The sequence below is a fragment of the Lemur catta genome, chromosome 13 (genome assembly GCF_020740605.2).
Source record: "Lemur catta isolate mLemCat1 chromosome 13, mLemCat1.pri, whole genome shotgun sequence".
NCBI lineage: Eukaryota > Metazoa > Chordata > Mammalia > Primates > Lemuridae > Lemur > Lemur catta.
In genome coordinates this window covers 65342289-65360200 of record NC_059140.1, presented here as the reverse complement: position 1 = coordinate 65360200, position 17912 = coordinate 65342289, and the positions used below count along the sequence as shown (strand labels likewise).

Genomic DNA, 17912 nt, shown 5'->3' with positions numbered 1-17912 from the left:
ATGATCTGTCTTCCTTTCTCCTCTGCCCTAACTTAAGTGTACCCTAGCTGAGTCCTTAACTCTTCTTGGTGTATCCCTCTCTCACTTGAACATATCATCTCTTTGCCTTATATCAGCTGTCATTTCTGTACTGAAGAATACTAAATCTCCAAACATGTTCTGTATATAACTGCTTTCAGACTCTTTTCTCAGCTTCCAATCCAAGGTCTATTCTATACCTAAAAATCTTTCTGAAAAACAGCTTTCCCTCTAAGAAACAATTTCCTTAGTTTGATATATAGCTCTTTATATTCCCATTCAGTTTTTTAAACTTACTGCCTTTTACTCCATACTTGAACTGGCTACCTCACCAGAATGATTAACTATTTGTCTTTCCCTGAGCATAGCTCACTGTTTACTATTCACTTCTGCTCTTATGCTCAGGGCTTCCTGTTTTCTCTCTTACCAAGCTTCTCCTTTCATTGCTATTGCCCAAGGAGACCCCACATCACTTCCATTTGCCATTTCATAGCCTTCCTGAACCATTTCAGGCCTTAGTAATCTCCTGCCCAATTCTTTTGATATGTTATATTGCCTGTCTTCTACATAAAGATTTTAAACTCCTTAAAGATAAGAACTGCATTGTACCTACAGTTCCTAGCACTGTGCTCCCTGTGTGATAGGCACTGTATAAAGGTTTTTATTACTTATAAATTTGGGGAGGAAAAGATTATCTATGTGGCTTTATACCTTTAATTACCTTTATGGCTAACTGAAGAAGGTACTCTACAGTAAAAGGAGACAATGCTGAAGTATATAGCCTTAAAAACATAAGCGAATCTTTATGGATTTTAGAGAGACTATTCTTCTAGTTACAAGGTTTAAGTAGATGCTATGCACACATGGAGAAGTATTTTAAACCTTTTGTAGTCTCATTTGTAAAGCATCAGAGTGAGAAAAGATATCCTGAAAATCCATCTGAATATGTGACAGGACTAAGGAAGCTTGAGCTAAATTGAACAATTGGACTATATTTTATGGAGTTCTCATGGGCTATATGAATTATTTGGAGTGGTAGATTTACTCAGATCCTCATCCTAGTGTCATGTAGTGTCATAGTCTCCGTCTATGAGTCATTCATTCAACCAGTAATTGTTGAGCATCATCTACTCTATGCTAAGCACTATTCTAAATGCTAAGAATACAACAGTGACCAAAACAGCTAATGGGGCAAATGGACAATAAACAAGCAAACAAATATCTATAGCTAAGTTCAATGCAGGCAAATTAAAATAAGGTAAGGTGATAGAGAATGGGTAATCAAGGAAGTCTTCTTGGAAATCACGTTTAAACAGATCTGAATAACAAGGAGGTTGCATGTCAAGATCAGAAAGCAAAACATTCCAGGGAGAGGAAATAACTGCTAGCACAAAAACCCTAGAGTACAGTTTGAAGAGGTAATTAGGGGTGAAATCACATAGGGCCTTGTGGGCCATGATACAGAATTTAGATTTTATTCTGAGTAAGAGAAGAAGCCATTTGCAATTTCTGAGCTGAGAAGTGGTAAAATCCCTCTGCCTGCTGTTGAAATCAAGATGTCAGCTGGGGTTGCAGTCATCTGAAGGCTTGATGGAACTAGAGGGTCTGCTTCCAAGCTCACTCACATGGTTGTTGCCAGGAGTCCTCAGTTCTGTACCAGGTGGGCTTCTCCTCTGTAGGGTAGGGAAGTTACACACACTGTCATTTCTGCTACATTATATTTGTTAGAGTGAGTCATTAAGTATAATTCACATGCAAGGGAAGGAGGGTATTAAGCTTCGCCTTTTGAAGAAAGGAGATACAATGAATGTATGAACATCTTTTTAAACCCCCAAAGAATATTAAAAGAATAAGTAAAGCAAGCCTAAAGCCCATCAAGAATCACCAGATTATAGCTTATTCCTTTAATGATTCTCATTTAGTATCAGAATCTTAGACTTATACTTGTATTCCCAGGACTGACTTGAAAAGCAGAGAACACTTGCATACTCTTCATATATGCCAAGTCCCTATGGAAGACAAGCAATTCTCAAAGAAACAAGCCATCACAGTCTGAAAACATATTTTATCATTAGATTGCACCTATTTATCTCTCACTGCTTTGTCATTAAGCCAATATCATTAGGTATCAAACATATTATTTTATTTCTTTGTGTTCTCATCACAGGTTATTGCTTACAATTCAGAAGGCAAAAGTAATCCAAGTGAAGTAGTAGAATTTACTACCTGCCCTGATAAACCAGGAGTACCTGTAAAGCCCTCAGTTAAAGGAAAGATACATTCACACAGTTTTAAAATAACTTGGGGTAAGATATTATGCATATTTATGTATTATTACTTTTGTATTTGATTAAAATAATTTGAATATGAGGATAATTTTTAACATATTTGAGTAAATTTGTTAAGTCAGTCCAATAAGAAATATGAGAGTCATTCATTGGGATTCTTTTTTGTGGAAAGCTTTGTACTCATACATACTAGGTTCAGATTTGATATATGAGGAACTTGGGATCCACTAAGATTATGAGCAGGGACAGCACTGTTTGAAATGTAAGACTACGAAACTTACAGCTGGGTCATCTGGCTTTCATGAGAAATGAAAATCAGTCATTCATTTATTGAATGCCTGCTTATATACTAGTTAATGAAAAAGATCATATAACTTTGATTCTTGCCTGAGGAATTCACACCAATAAAAATACTTCAGTGATATTTATAAAATATCCAAAAGTTTCAAATAACCTTAAAGTCTAAAGTGAATGGAATACTGTGCAGCCATTAAAAATTGTTATGGAGGCTAAGCACACTGGCTCACGCCTATAATCCCACTACTTTGGGAGGCTGAGATGGGAGGATTGCTTGAGGCCAGGAGATTGAGACCAGCCTGGACAGCATAGCGAGACCCTGTCTCTATAGAAACAAAAAATTTAGCCTGGCTTGGTGGCGCATGCCTGTTGTCCAGCTACTTAGGGGGCTGAGGTGGGAGGATCCTTTGAGCCCAGGAGTTCAAGGCTGCAGTGAGCTATGATCATACCACTGCACTCCAGCCTGGGCTACAGAGCAAGACTTCGTCGTTTTAAAAAAAAAAATTGTTATAGACAGCCATATTTACAAACATGGAAAAATATGGTAAATTAAGTGAAAAGCAGGTGACAACAGCACAGAGTAATTAAGTACTGGTATTAATAAGAAAGAGTTGCAGGTGATTCCTTTTTCTTGTTAAACAATGCTAGTTTGGTATTCTGTTTATAGAATTTTCTGTCATTTTTATGTTGTGTGTACTTTGCCTAATACCACTTTCGCTTCTTTGAATAGAGCCACCAAAAGACAATGGAGGGGCAGCCATCAATAAATATGTAGTAGAGATGGCAGAAGGTTCTAATGGTAAAAATTAAATTTTTATTTAATTTTTTAATTAAATTAAAAATTGTTAGATTTATTCCAGCCAGTCTGGTTCTACTTTTCATGTCTGTACATTATATCTTTTCTTTCCTCTCTTCATATGCTACCGTAAAGAGATGTTTACTTCACTTTGGGCCGTCCTTGATTTTTTTTTTCCTTTGTTTGTAGCAGTTAGGATTTTGCCTGTTATGACCCACTTTAAATTATTCCCATAAATATAGTTAATCAAATGTAAAACTTCTGTACATCTATATTATTACATTTACATGATTTTTTCCTCATTTGTTTACATTGCTCAGTCCCTGTGTACCTAGACTAAGTCATTAGATACTATGAAGTCTTCTGAAGGTTGGTTTTTATTGTTAGATTTATACCCAGATGTATCAGAGAGATATTATTTCTAAAATGTAACTCACATTTTACTAGTTTTTGTAATAAATTTATGACTAATAAATTTTATTCTTGAATCCCACATTTAATAGTCTTGATTGTACTCGCTTCAGCAGCACATATACTAAAATTGGAACGGTACAAAGAAGATTAGCATGGCCCCTGCACAAGGATGACATGCAAATTCATGAACCGTTCCATAAAAAAAAAAAAATAGTCTTTATTTCTATGAAATGACCTATTTACTGCAAAAAAAGATAAGGATGTCTTTTAATTAAGACTAAAACTTCCTATGGTATTAGGTCTTTCTACTCTTTCTGTATTATAATGTTATTACTGGACCAGTAAACACATTTAAAATGCTTAATTAAAAGCAAATTATCAATCTAGGCCAAAGTCTGTAAAGAGTTACAGAGATATTTCACTTCCACAAATCCATGCAGATTTGTCCAGAAAGCTGCCCACATAAAGAAAATTAGATCATTTCCAGGAAACCAAAACAAGCTTAAATTGTTTCTGACAAATTACATAAACACTTATTTAGTGAAGCTAGGATACCTGCCTCGTCCATGATACCAAAACGTTAAACATTACCTTGTAGATGATTGAACACAATTCCTAACCTTACAGGAAACAAATGGGATATGATATACAGTGGCGCTACCAGGGAACATCTCTGTGATCGACTGAGTCCAGGCTGTTTCTATCGTCTACGAGTTTACTGCATCAGTGATGGAGGACAGAGTGCGGTAATGCTTATATGTACATTTTCTTTTTTTTTTCTTTTTAACTTGGCCAAGTGGGATGAGATCACCAGATGGCACTTCAAATATTGAAATGTATCCACAAATGTAGAAAAGTAATTTCTGTAACCTGGATGGTTAATTTTATGGTGACCAGAATATTCTAATATGATACTTAGCTCTTAGTAAGTGTTCAGTGAGTATCTGGTTGTCTGATTGGTATTTAGTTTTGGAAAAAGAAATATATGAAAACATTGAAGAATATATTATAAAGATTAATTTTAGGATGATGCTTAATAACCATACTAAGCAGAAATAGAAATAAAATAATTGTAGACTAATTTACTATTCCATAAACTGTGTGTCAGGATAAACTATGAAATACCATTTACTGTTTAAACCTAGTTTCTGATATTTACTTAATTCAGAAAAGAGACCTAATAACCAAAATGGACTTAAAATGTGCCATTTTTATATATAAGACATTTATAATGTTCTAGAGAGATATGTTTTTTAATAGGAGTGATTTTTTTAAAATAAATTTAACCAAGATTGGTTTCTTGGAGTATTCATAATATTTTTCAAAATGGAAATTAATGCCATGAAAGTATTCTTTTTTTAAAAATGAAATATAAGCAATTTGTTGAAAATGTGAGTATGGTGAAACTGAATGTGAGTCTTGCTCAACTGGCTTGTGATCCAATTGCTTCATTTTATCCAGTAAAAAAATCTGCCTGGATCTAAGAAAAGCAATCATACACAAACACACACACACAGACACACACAAAATCCTGTTATTCTAATACAGCATTCCAGTGTATGGTAACTTTCTGAATAAAATGATGGCTACATATTTTGTTGGTGTTTAGAAAGAATGTTAATTGTAAACCTTAATACCATGCAGGTAGGGAATATGGCACTGAGTTTGTGTCAGTGTTTTTAAGAGAATGTCTTTAAAATAAAACTAAAAGACTTATTTTTTAAAATAACAGCATAGAAACTAAAAGCAATACCATATACCTAGAAAGATTCCAAATACCTGGAAAAGCTTATGTAGTTTTAGAATTATTTTTAGGTGGAAAAGAAGAAGAAAAGATTGTTTTTAAGTAAATAAATTAGCCAGGCATGGTGATATGTGCCTATAGTCCCAGCCACTTGGGAGGCTGAGGCAAGAGGATCACTTGAGCCCAGGAGTTTGAGGCTGTAATGCACTTGATCGCACCTGTGAATAGCCACTGCACTTCAGCTTGGGCAACATAGTGAGACCTCATCTCTAAAAATAAATCAATAAATCAGTGTTTAAGTTAAAAATATAGTAAAATAACCAAAATACTCTAAACCTCCTGAAAATAAGGCAAACAACATTTAAAGAACGTTAAAACATCACTTCTTAGAAGAGATTTGTTGATCCCTTTGGACAGGATCAAAAGTATTGCCCATTAAGTTGTATTGGAAATTGGTTTTTTGTTTTTTAATTATGGAATGAAAAGGAAGAGTTTGTCGGGGTTCCTTTTGCAGTAACTTGCTTTATATATAGTAGTTGCCTAGTACATTCTTTGTCTATGAAAATTTTGAGTTTTAATGATTTGATTGGGTTTTGATTTTATTCAGAACTTTTTTCCTTTTCAGTTGATAATCAAAAACAGTTTCAAATTATTGGTGCAATGTTTGTGTTTTGTATTATTTTTCTTTACTAAAAGCAATCTGATTATTTGGTTTCGGGGCATTTTTGTTTTGCTTTTGCTTTTGTTTTGGCAGGTCTCTGAATCTTTGCTTGTGCAGACTCCAGCTGTGCCTCCTGGCCCATGCCTCCCTCCCAGATTACAGGGTAGACCCAAAGCAAAAGAAATACAGTTACGATGGGGTAATTTCCATTTTGGTAATGAATTATAATTAAATTAGAACTAAAAGTATTCATCTTATTAAATTGCATAAATCTTTCTACCTTTAGTACCCCCTCTGGTTGATGGTGGATCACCCATTTCCTGTTATGGTGTGGAAATGTCTCCTGTAGAAAAAGATGAACCCAGAGACGTTTACCAAGGTACTGAAGTAGAATGTACAGTGAACAACCTTCTTCCTGGAAAGACGTACAGCTTCAGACTGCGTGCAGCTAACAAAATGGGGGTAAGAAGACCATGCGGATTGAATTATTATCATAATAGTTTTTCATTTTAAAATGTCGTCACACCCATTATGTAACTATTTGGCTTTCAACATGTGACTCCAAATTTTATAATTTTTAATAAGCCTACATTTATAAATAAGAGAGAAGCCAGTATATCCCATAACTTAGCTGTTATGGAATCTTAGTATTTTCTAATTTCACTTAGAATTTGTGATACTTTGGACTTCATCTGGGCTAAAGTTTATCCTTTAGGCAGTGCTAATAGGGTCTACTTAGTCATTTTAAGAGTAGAAGCAAGATCATAAGTACTTAAGTTTTTTGAGGCTGAGTATATGCTGCATTTACTTTCAGTTGGCAACTAATTATGATTCATTTTTTTCCCAAGGAAAAAAATTTAAGCATTTCTGGTTTTGTATGGGTTTTTAAATAATATTATCTATGCTTCCATACAGCTCCATAAAATGGACAAAATAGATGATATCTCCATTTTACAACTGAGGAAACTAGAGCTCAGAAAAGCTAAATATTAATATCTTGCCCTCAGTCACACAAACTAATAAGTGGTAGAGATAAGCCACAAGCCCAGGTGTGCCAGACTCCAGAGCCAAAGTTCTTTCCACTCAGCTATGACACCTCTCGTCTCTCTGCATTAAAGCAGGTTCCCTAAGGACAGAGCAATAATTCCTTACCTCAACTGAGTAACATTCTGTTTCTTTGAACTCTTCTATAATTAAAATTTCACAAAATTAAACTGACATGTTTGTCCTCCACATTATTTCAGATTTCAGTGAACTGTACCATATTTCAAATCCTATTGTCCAACTGAGTTCTGTATTTATATCTGTAAACTTATTTTTAAATTCCTGATATGTCAGATTTATATACTTTGTTGGCAGTTCTCACACAAGTCATTCCTTTCTATGTGAAGTCATCTGGGATAGATTTTTTTTTTTTTTTTTTTTGAAGACAGGGTCTCCCTCTGCCCAGACTGGAGTGCAGTGATGCAATCATAGCTGACTGCAACCTCCAACTCCTAGGCTTAAGTGATGGGATAGCATCTTTAGTTACTAATACCTTCATTTATATTTTCAGGTTTGTGATAATTTGTCAAAATCACCTTAAGTAAATATTTGCTTTCTATATTTCCAGAGAATATACATTTTAGACCCTTCTAAAGCTATTCTATAATAGATTTTAAGATATGATTTATGCCTGCTAGAGATAATTACTATAAATACACCATTTGCAGTTTTATTTTAAATGGGAAGCCATCAAGCATACTAGAATTGTGAAGCTTTTCCTTATTTTTTTGTTGTTGACATGAATTAACTTGGCCCCACAACAGAGGGGGGAAAAATGCCATGACATTTGTCATGTAAAACTTTTTTTTACGCCTATGGAACTTGAGGAACAGAATCAATACTTTCAGTTATTATAAATAGTTGAGCTACATCTCAAATTTCTATCACCTAGTTGCCCTTTCTATGAACTAAATAGAATTATCTGTGTGGTTGATATGTTTTACCAGGTTATTGTTCATGTATAACAGTACTTTCTATTTGTAGATACTTTTTTGTATATATTTATTATTGTAAATCATTTGCTGCCACTGGCAGTCTATAAGTCTAAACTATTAAATGATACACTTTTATTTGGAATTTTAATTTTTAACTAAGTGATCAAGTTTTTAAAACTATTCTGTTGTTTTAAATTAAGAATTTTTTGAACTACAACTAGAAACTCTGCCATAGTTCATTGATTCTTTTTTACATGAAACAATTATTTATAAGATTATCTCGAGATTACTTTTCACAAAGTAGGCACATTATATCAGCATTTTGCTCTGCTTTGTAAATTTGCTATCCAGGATTTTTAGGTGGTATTTGTGTAAAATTAAAGCAGATCATCTAGCACTTTCCTATAGCTACAGTTTTTTTTTTTTTCTTCCTTTGCTTCTACTTGGATATAGTTACTGTGAGTCCATGAAATATAATAGAAATGTGAATAAAAAGAAGTTTTTAAACACTTGGTATTTTTTAAAAAATTCTTTGTGAATGTGATAGAAACTAATATTATGATGCAGTGTAAAATATTTGAAGTGGTGATTTGTGAAATAGCCCAGTGTTACTTAAATAAAATCACATTTCCTGTTTTATATGTGTGAGCTTATTAAGATTTTTTTTTGCCATTTTCTGAGATTTATAGATTAGTGTATGGTTTTAAACTATATAAATTTTGTGGAAGGATTTTTTTAAACATTATTATATAAATTTTAAAATCGATATCATCAAAGTGAACCCATCTTATGTTAATAAAATGCAAGAGTCCTTAATATTTGTAATTACATAGATGAAACAGTTTCTAGAAGGAAGTTGGATGTTTTGATTTTGCTGTTTGTAGATGTTAGATTAGTACAGATTTGTCTGTATTTTTTCACCATATCTAAAGATACTTTTTTCAATAGATTATTCTTCAAGAGCAGTAGTAGTTGTTATAATTGATTATTTTGATTATTTAGTATATAGTTTAGCTATATTTACCACATTTATACTGTGGATTCATGGCCAAGTACAAGGTTATTTCAGGAGCATTGATAACCTTCATTTAAAATCCAACTAAAATTAGTACTGGAAACAAAAAGAAATATCCTTTCAAAATTTACTTTTGTTTCTCTTTGCCATAAATAGTAGCATTGATTTTTTTTTTTTTTACTTTGTGTTTGTTATAAAACAGTTGTATTCCCAATATTATTAGCCTGAGATATTGATGATATTGTGATGATAAAAACTTGTATAAATTCCCTGTGCAGCATCAGATTTGCAGGAAAAGTGAAGCACTTATTAAACTAAAATCACTGGTACTCTGAATAAATAAACATGGTCAAGGAGTGAACTACTTCTTTTGGAAATTTTTTTTTAATTTTATTATTAAAATATAGTTTTATTTTTAGGGCCTAATGGGTTATATTGAATAGTTGGTTTCACTTTCTTAAGGTTTATCACCAGTATGTATAAAACTTGATACATTAAAATCCCTACCCTTTGGTAAGCCCACTGTTATTTATTAAAATAAAAGTTGTTTTTATGAGTGATTAATACATGTCTTCTTTTCTAAATTAATAATTTAAATAACTTCAACTAATTTTAATATTAAATTTTTGTTAACAACTGAATGTTCTCATACAGTTTTCTTAGAAGTCGACATAGCTCTTAAAGATGGGCATTTGACAAAACTGCCTGATACGGTACAATAACGAGTAGGTTTGTTTCTGATAATTGTAGTGTTAAGCCACTGTTAAGTGAAAATACCAATGTATTGGAGTTTTTGTTTTGTTCATTAGCTTAAGAAAATTGACCACTAGACATTTCTGAAATTCTTCTATATCTCAGGGGAGTTTGACAACATTGAATGAAATTTTTTGTAGTCCAGGTAATATATGCTAAAAGTAGTTACGTGAGAGTAGGCTTTTTAGCATAAAACAGAAAAATCCAATTATGCTATAAAATAAACATAAATTTATAGAATACCATATTGGTAAAATTTGATATGGAATGTAATGCTTAAGTATTAAGAGTTATAAAATATTGGCCGGGCGCGGTGGCTCACGCCTGTAATCCTAGCACTCTGGGAGGCCGAGGCGGGTGGATTGCTCGAGGTCAGGAGTTCGAGACCAGCCTGAGCGAGACCCCGTCTCTACTAAAAATAGAAAGAAATTATATGGACAACTAAAAAAATATATATAGAAAAAATTAGCCGGGCCTGGTGGCGCATGCCTGTAGTCCCAGCTAATTGGGAGGCTGAGGCAGTAGGATCGCTTAAGCCCAGGAGTTTGAGGTTGCTGTGAGCTAGGCTGATGCCACGGCACTCACTCTAGCCCAGGCAACAAAGTGACACTCTGTCTTAAAAAAAAAAGAATTATAAAATATAAAAAATAATAATTTATGCCTACCATCTCCATGCCTTTAATTGATATCCATTTCTTCACTCCTCACATTTCTTCTGACTTATTCCACCTACCTAACTCCCTGATTTCCTGCCCTTCTTACAAAAACCAGTTCATGAAGGAATAAGGGGCAGAAGAAACTATAGTAAATAAAACTTTAAAATTTCTCACACCTTCACTTCCATGATTATTAAATATTTTTACTTTCTATGAATGCTTGTAGAATTATATTTTGACCAAATTAATCTTGAAGTACAGGGAAAATATACTTAATTATTAATGGATCTGTAAATATGAAGTTGTATGCAATCAGTGGGCATTTAAGGGTGAGAAATGAAAACACTGGTTATATTTCGTTTTCTAGTTTGGACCATTTTCAGAAAAATACGATGTTACTACAGCCCCCGGGCCACCAGATCCATGCAAGCCCCCTCAAGTGACATGCAGATCTGCAACTTGTGCACAAGTGAATTGGGAGGTATTGTAATTTCCATTGACTTATATTTACTTCCTTAAGTGATTAGAATTGTTTACATAAAAGAATAAAGATACTGTTCGTTTTTGCTTCCTAAATTATACAAAGAGTAAGTCCTAGTTAAATTCACGCGGTAAAAAGTGAATTCTTTTTTATCTTTGAAGCATTTGAGTAAAGTATATTTGCATTACAAGTATTTAGACTCATGTTCATGATGTGCTTTGTATTTTTATCAAAGGCTTTGTCTCAGTACTGAGATTTCAGCCACTGGTAAGCTTAATGTTCAGAACAAACATTCATGGGAATTAATATAATACTGTTTCTCTTATATTTATTATCTCCAGTGTACTTACTATGTATAATAATAATCAGTAATGATAATTACATTTTCAGTTTCCTTTGAAATTTAACAAAGAAAATGTCCTTGTGTGGCTTAACATTTTATATTACTTAATAGAATTATTTTGAAGTACATTTACCTTAAAATACAAAAAGTTATTCTTAGTCATATTTCTACCTCTAATTCAAAAGTTATATTTTTTGACCAATCTTAAATTCAGATAGTCTTAATGAATAAAAATGTAAGATTGAACCATTTTGATTGTGCTTAAATGTTTTAAAGACATTCAAAAGCAATCCTGTTTTTAATGTGCTCAGATAAAGAACATTTTTGCCCAAAAGCCACTTGCTCAATGTCAAGACTAAGACCTTTATCCTTTTCTTAATTTAAAGGTTCCTTTGAGTAATGGAACAGATGTCACTGAGTATCGATTAGAGTGGGGAGGAGTTGAAGGAAGTATGCAGATATGCTACTGTGGGCCTGGTCTCAGTTATGAATTAAAAGGACTTTCACCAGCAACTACCTATTACTGCAGAGTCCAGGTAAAGGTGATCAGTGCCTTGTCACTTAAAATATCTAGAGTTTTATGCTTCGTTAGCATTTTCGTGGTCATGTCTTTGTTAACTTGGAGGCTCTGTTAATTTATAGGCTCTGAGTGTTGTGGGTGCAGGCCCTTTCAGTGAAGTGGTAGCCTGTGTGACTCCACCATCAGTTCCTGCTGTTGTGACTTGTCTTCAAGAAATAAGTGATGATGATATAGAAAATCCCTATTATTCACCTTCTACATGCCTTGCAATAAGCTGGGAAAAGCCTTGTGACCATGGCTCAGAAATCCTTGCCTACAGCATAGACTTTGGAGATAAACAGCCCTTGTCAGTGGGAAAAGTCACAAGCTATATTATAGAGAATTTGCAACCAGATACAACATACAGGTATACTCTACTCTAAAAACTATGTTAATTTTTGCCTAGACCAGAGAGATACTTCAATAAAATAGTAATCAACTAAACCTAAACCTTTTTTTTTTTTTTTTGATGTGGCACTTAGAGTACGAATTCAAGCCTTGAATAGCCTTGGAGCTGGTCCTTTCAGCCATATGATAAAATTAAAAACTAAGCCTCTCCCTCCTGATCCACCTCGTCTGGAATGTGTTGCCTTTAGCCACCAGAACCTTAAGCTGAAATGGGGAGAAGGAACCCCAAAGACATTGTCAACAGATTCTATTCAGTACCACCTTCAGATGGAGGATAAAAATGGAAGGTAGGTTTTTTAAATTTTTTAATTGCTTCTTTATGTAGTTTCCTAGGTCTTAAGTATTATATATAAATTTTCCATAAACTATAGAAGTAAATAAATTTTCAAAAACAGAGTTAAGATTGTCATAAGAAATGATTCTTAAGCGTATTGTTTTTTAAACATCAGAAGACAATGTCAATCTGTTATAGTTTGTGAAGTGCCAAGAGAAAAAATTAAATGGGCTATACTTTGGTTCTCTTCTGTAACCCATCTCTTTATGATAGTAAAAGAGACTTACTCATGCCTAAAAATTAACTCTTAAATGTTTATCCCAGCCGGACAAAATTTTACAGCAAATGATTGTGACTGGCTTAAGGCCTCTGAGATCCTTGAGGGCAGGGATTGTCTCAGTCTCCTCCACACCCCTGACACAGGACCTGCGCTCTCAGTGAATACAGTTCAGTCCCTCACTTTCAGATCTCATTAGATTCTGATTAATTAGGTAGTCCCTTTGCTAATGTCCCTGTCATTCAAGTTCTTTTCTATGCTGTCTTTAACATTTTCGTACACATGTACATTTCCTATATACCATGCCATATACTGCCCCACTAAATCATGTATTTGAATTATAGTGTTACTCTAAATATTTATTACATTAATTATTTAAATGCCAACCAGTACTGTTTATTCACATTATGTCCCATATAAACAATAACCTTCCATAACTTTTTTTTTTTTTTTTTTTTTGAGACAAAGTCTCACTCTGTTGCCCAGGCTAGAGTGAGTGCCGTGCCATCAGCCTAGCTCACAGCAACCTCAAACTCCTGGGCTTAAGCGATCCTACTGCCTCAGCCTCTCGATTAGCTGGGACTACAGGCATGGGCTACCATGCCCGGCTAATTTTTTTCTATATATATTTTTAGTTGTCCAGATAATTTCTTCTATTTTTAGTAGAGACAGGGGTCTCGCTCAGGCTGGTCTCAAACTCCTGACCTCGAGCAATCCACCCGCCTCAGCCTCCCAGAGTGCTAGGATTACAGGCGTGAGCCACTGTGCCCGGCCCCTTCCATAGCTCTTAATCTTCTAATATTATAAGAATTTTGAATTTTAATTTTCTCCTTTTCACTCAATTTATTGGAAACAATTTGCATATCTGATGAATTCAGAATACTAGTAACAGTTTTTCCCAAGGTTTAGTTTGTTTTTTGTGTTAGATTTATATCTTAGCCCAGTATTCAACAGTGGCATATTCATGATGCTTGTACATAAGTGCTCTATCAGAAGTACTTACACATTTAAAATGACTTACAGAATAATTTTGCATACTGTATCACCAGTAAGAACATTACACAGAACAAACAGTATTGATCATTTCCTGAAATCTGTGTGTCTGTGAATGTTAGCCTTTGTTCTTGGCAGAATTTTATGTACTCTTTGTAGCCTTATCTCTAGAAGGTTCTTTGCCTTGCCATGGGTTTTTGGTGTAGCCATTTATCTTTAATATATGTTACTATTACTGGGTGACTTCTTTAAATCTTTTCATTCCCTTTTTAGCATTTACATTTGGGGTAGTGCAAGAAAGCTTACTGGAAAAAACAGGTCTAATTAGTGTTTGGTTGAAAGATAATAGAATAAAAATTCTATTAGATATAAATTCTATTATAGTCTATTATAGAACTTCAAACTTAATACTAGCATCTAGAGAATTATTGTAGGGTATGAGGAAGGCTTGTGGTCTTTGGCTGTGAAAATAAAGAAATTAAAACTTTTTATGATATTGCATATTTAATAAATTGAATCAAATTAATATCTTTGGTTACATTCCTTCCCTTTGATTTTTCACAACTATTCACACTTGCTGTGGGGCGTCAGAATGCTCTGTTAGCTGTTCCCTGACTGTAGATTTTTGTCATTGTTCCAGCTTTTTTCAACAGTGGTGTTACCACTGGTTTTTTCTTATCATTAAAAAAATATATATTTCAGAGATTAAAACGGTAAGACTTATCCAATTACTGCTTCTTGGAAATACTGTTACTTCAGGTCATTGAAACAGTCAATCAAAAATATTGGGAAGCATTCAACTTATGGATAACATATTAAGAGAAATGTATATGATGTTAAACTTCATTGACCAGTTCAGGTGAATAATTTATTGGAAATTATATATTCTCTCATAGTGCTTTGTAAATCTCTAGGAAACATCACAAGTCAGCTAAAATTATGCCTGGGAAGTAAGAATTCTGTTTTCCAGTTAAGACAAAATTAAAATGGAAACTTAATCTCTTAGCTCAGTCCATGCTATAGTTGGCAAATTATATGAATGTGACTTTTGTTAGGAATAATTCATAATGAAAATTGTAACATTCTGAATATCTTTAAAAATGTATACATTAAGCCAGGCGCAGTGGCTCACGCCTGTATTCCTAGCACTCTGCGAGGCTGAGGTGGGAGGATCACTTGAGCGCAGGAGTTTGAGACCAGCCTGAGGCAAGAGCGAGACCCTGTGTCTACAGAAAAATAGAGGCCTGGTGGCACCCGCCTGTAGTCCGAGCTGCTCTGGAGGCTAAGGCAGGAAGATCACTTGAGCCCAGGATTTGGTGGTTGCAGTGACCTATGATGATACCGCTCCACTCTAGCCAGGACAACAGAGGGAGACCCTGTCTCAAGAAAAAAAAAAAAAAGTATACATTAAAAGACAGCATTCAGAAACAAAGCGGTACCAGAAGCCTGAGAAGAAACAATTATGAGGGTTAGACACAAAATTTAGCAACAGTCTTTCAGGAAATCATGTCAATTTGGGAAATTTATCCAATCTGTGATTTTCATCATCTGATGAAAAACATATTTATTTGAAGTAACAAATAGTTCCTGCATTAAATTTTGGGGGTGACTTATTACTCCCAAATAATGTCCCCAACTGTATTTTTTTAGTAGTTTCTTAAAACGTTTCTCATAAAGTAGTCTAAAGTTTATTTACTAAAGAGTTATTTCCATTTTAGGTTTGTGTCCTTATACAGAGGACCGTGTCATACCTACAAAGTACAAAGACTTAACGAGTCAACATCTTATAAATTCTGTATTCAAGCTTGTAATGAAGCCGGGGAGGGTCCCCTCTCCCAAGAATATATTTTTACTACTCCAAAATCTGTCCCAGCTGCCTTGAAAGGTAAGTTACACATCCTGAAATTATTTTCTTTTATAATAAAATATTTTTAAATGTATTTTCATAAATTTTTTGTTTACTGTTATTAAATTTTAGCATCCAATGTATGTCCAGCAGTTATATTATAAAAAATCATATAAGCAAGCCCACGTATTGAGAGTTTCACTCAGTAATAAAGGCTATATTTTATCTAGCATATTGATACTCAGTCAAGTAATGGTTTTGTCACTTATCTTTTTAAAAAGCTAACATAAGAATACTAAATAGAATAGGTAGGCTGATTTTCTAATAAATTCATTTGCTGTTTCTGCTATTTTTACTTAAAAAAACCATAAACTCTAATTATTAAAATATTTTGAGTTGTTGCTATCTCGTTCGAATTTCAAGGGGAGAGCCTAGTTGTTAAGTGAAACAAATTCTTAGTTACCTTGGATTTTTCAATCAAATTTACATACACATACACATATGTACACAGATTTGTATATTTTTTTAGAGGGATTCTTATTTAAAATGACCCTAACAAGTATTATATATTTAGCCACAAAGTCTGAAGTTCATTACACTCTGAGGACTAATCACAAAGACTTCTAGAACTGTATCCTGGATCATATACTTGAATGTATCATTTGTTAAGCAGATCCGTAGTTAGCGGAACATTTCTTGAACGATCTTTCTAATAATATTGATGAGTTTCACTGAGTTATTTTTCTGTTTCCTCATCCAGTTTAGTGTCTTTTGGCTTTAAGAAGAGTGCTGATTTTAACCTCTTTGTGTGCAATTTCAAAAATTCACTGATATTTATGTCAAGTTTATAACTGGATTTTAAAGGTTTATTGATTTTGATTTCTGTGTGATGTTTCTGTGTAATGTGCCAAGCTAAAAATTAAGTGAGCAGATTTTATTTATGTTTCTTCCCTACAGCCCCCAAAATAGAGAAAGTAACTGATCACATTTGTGAAATTACATGGGAGTGTTTACAGCCAATGAAAGGTGACCCGGTTATTTACAGTCTTCAAGTTATGGTGGGAAGAGATTCAGAATTCAAACAGGTATGTCCAAAGATACAATTTTGTGGTACCCTGGTTTATATAGTTTTACCCTTTTTAAATCTGTATGTATTTTCAATGCCAGATGGTCAACATCTTTACCTTTCTAATTCAAAAACATTTGTTCAATGTGTACTACGTTCCAGAGATCTCAGGATTCAAAATCTTGTGGATGTAAACTACACTTGAACTGGACTTACTCATTTATTTGACAAGTTTTCACTGAAGTCTGTGGTAGGCACGCAGGATACAGCACTGAACAAAAAGTCCTTGCCTCCAGGGAGCTTACATTCTAGTGGAAAAAGGGACACTAAAAGCAAATAAACACATCAATATATTGTCAGATAGTTATGAATGTAATAGAGAAAAAATAAAACTGGGTAAAAGGAATAGGGAATACTAGAGGAGAAAGGCAACGAGTATTATTTCAGTTAAGGCAGTCAGGTGGCATGTGAACAGAGAGCCAAAGGAAGTGAATATGGGGAAAAGAGTGTTCCAAGAGACCTGAGGCAGGAGCATGCTTGTTAAATTTAATTAACATTAAGGAGGCCAGTGTGGCTGGGGTAGAGGGAACAAGGGGAAGAGTTGATGGGGTCAGGTAGTCGATGGTGTAGGTGGTTTAGCACCTCATGGAGAATCACGTAGGGCAGTACAGGCCATACTGTGGCTTTTGCTCCATGTGGAATGAGAACCCAGTGGGGGATTTTTGACCAGAGTAGTCATGTGATCAGACACAAGGTCATTTTGGTTACAGTGTTGAAACTAGAGTGGGACAAGAGTAGAACCAGAAAGACCAATAAGGTAGCTTTTTCAATGATAATTATAGTCATAATTATAATACAGTGCTATAAATATGGCAGTAGATACAGTTATCATGAAAATCTAGAAGTGTCACTTTTTTGGCTGAGAGATTTCAGAGATAGCTTCCTGGTAGAGGATGAATAACAGTCAGTCAGAAGGACTGGGGAGTTGTTGGTTTGATATAACTTTTGTAAAGAATAAGCTTTTATATGACTCCAAAGCCTAAT

General features: G+C 34.0%; 1 protein-coding gene and 1 non-coding gene across 5 annotated transcripts in view; both read left to right on the top strand.

Annotated features, from left to right (window-relative positions):
- FNDC3A (fibronectin type III domain containing 3A) overlaps positions 1-17912 on the top strand; it is a 136752-nt gene that overhangs the window by 112407 nt on the left and 6433 nt on the right. For all 4 annotated transcript variants that reach the window (XM_045567132.1, XM_045567133.1, XM_045567134.1 and 1 more), the window contains 11 exons: positions 2186-2324; positions 3334-3402; positions 4441-4559; positions 6312-6417; positions 6505-6680; positions 10989-11102; positions 11832-11981; positions 12088-12371; positions 12487-12699; positions 15675-15841; positions 16760-16887. In XM_045567132.1, coding sequence (XP_045423088.1) covers positions 2186-2324; positions 3334-3402; positions 4441-4559; positions 6312-6417; positions 6505-6680; positions 10989-11102; positions 11832-11981; positions 12088-12371; positions 12487-12699; positions 15675-15841; positions 16760-16887 — 1665 coding nt within the window. The remainder of the gene's footprint in view (positions 1-2185; positions 2325-3333; positions 3403-4440; positions 4560-6311; positions 6418-6504; positions 6681-10988; positions 11103-11831; positions 11982-12087; positions 12372-12486; positions 12700-15674; positions 15842-16759; positions 16888-17912) is intronic.
- LOC123649536 lies at positions 3911-4017 on the top strand. Its single transcript, XR_006739044.1, has one exon. It is a non-coding gene; the product is annotated as a U6 spliceosomal RNA (small nuclear RNA).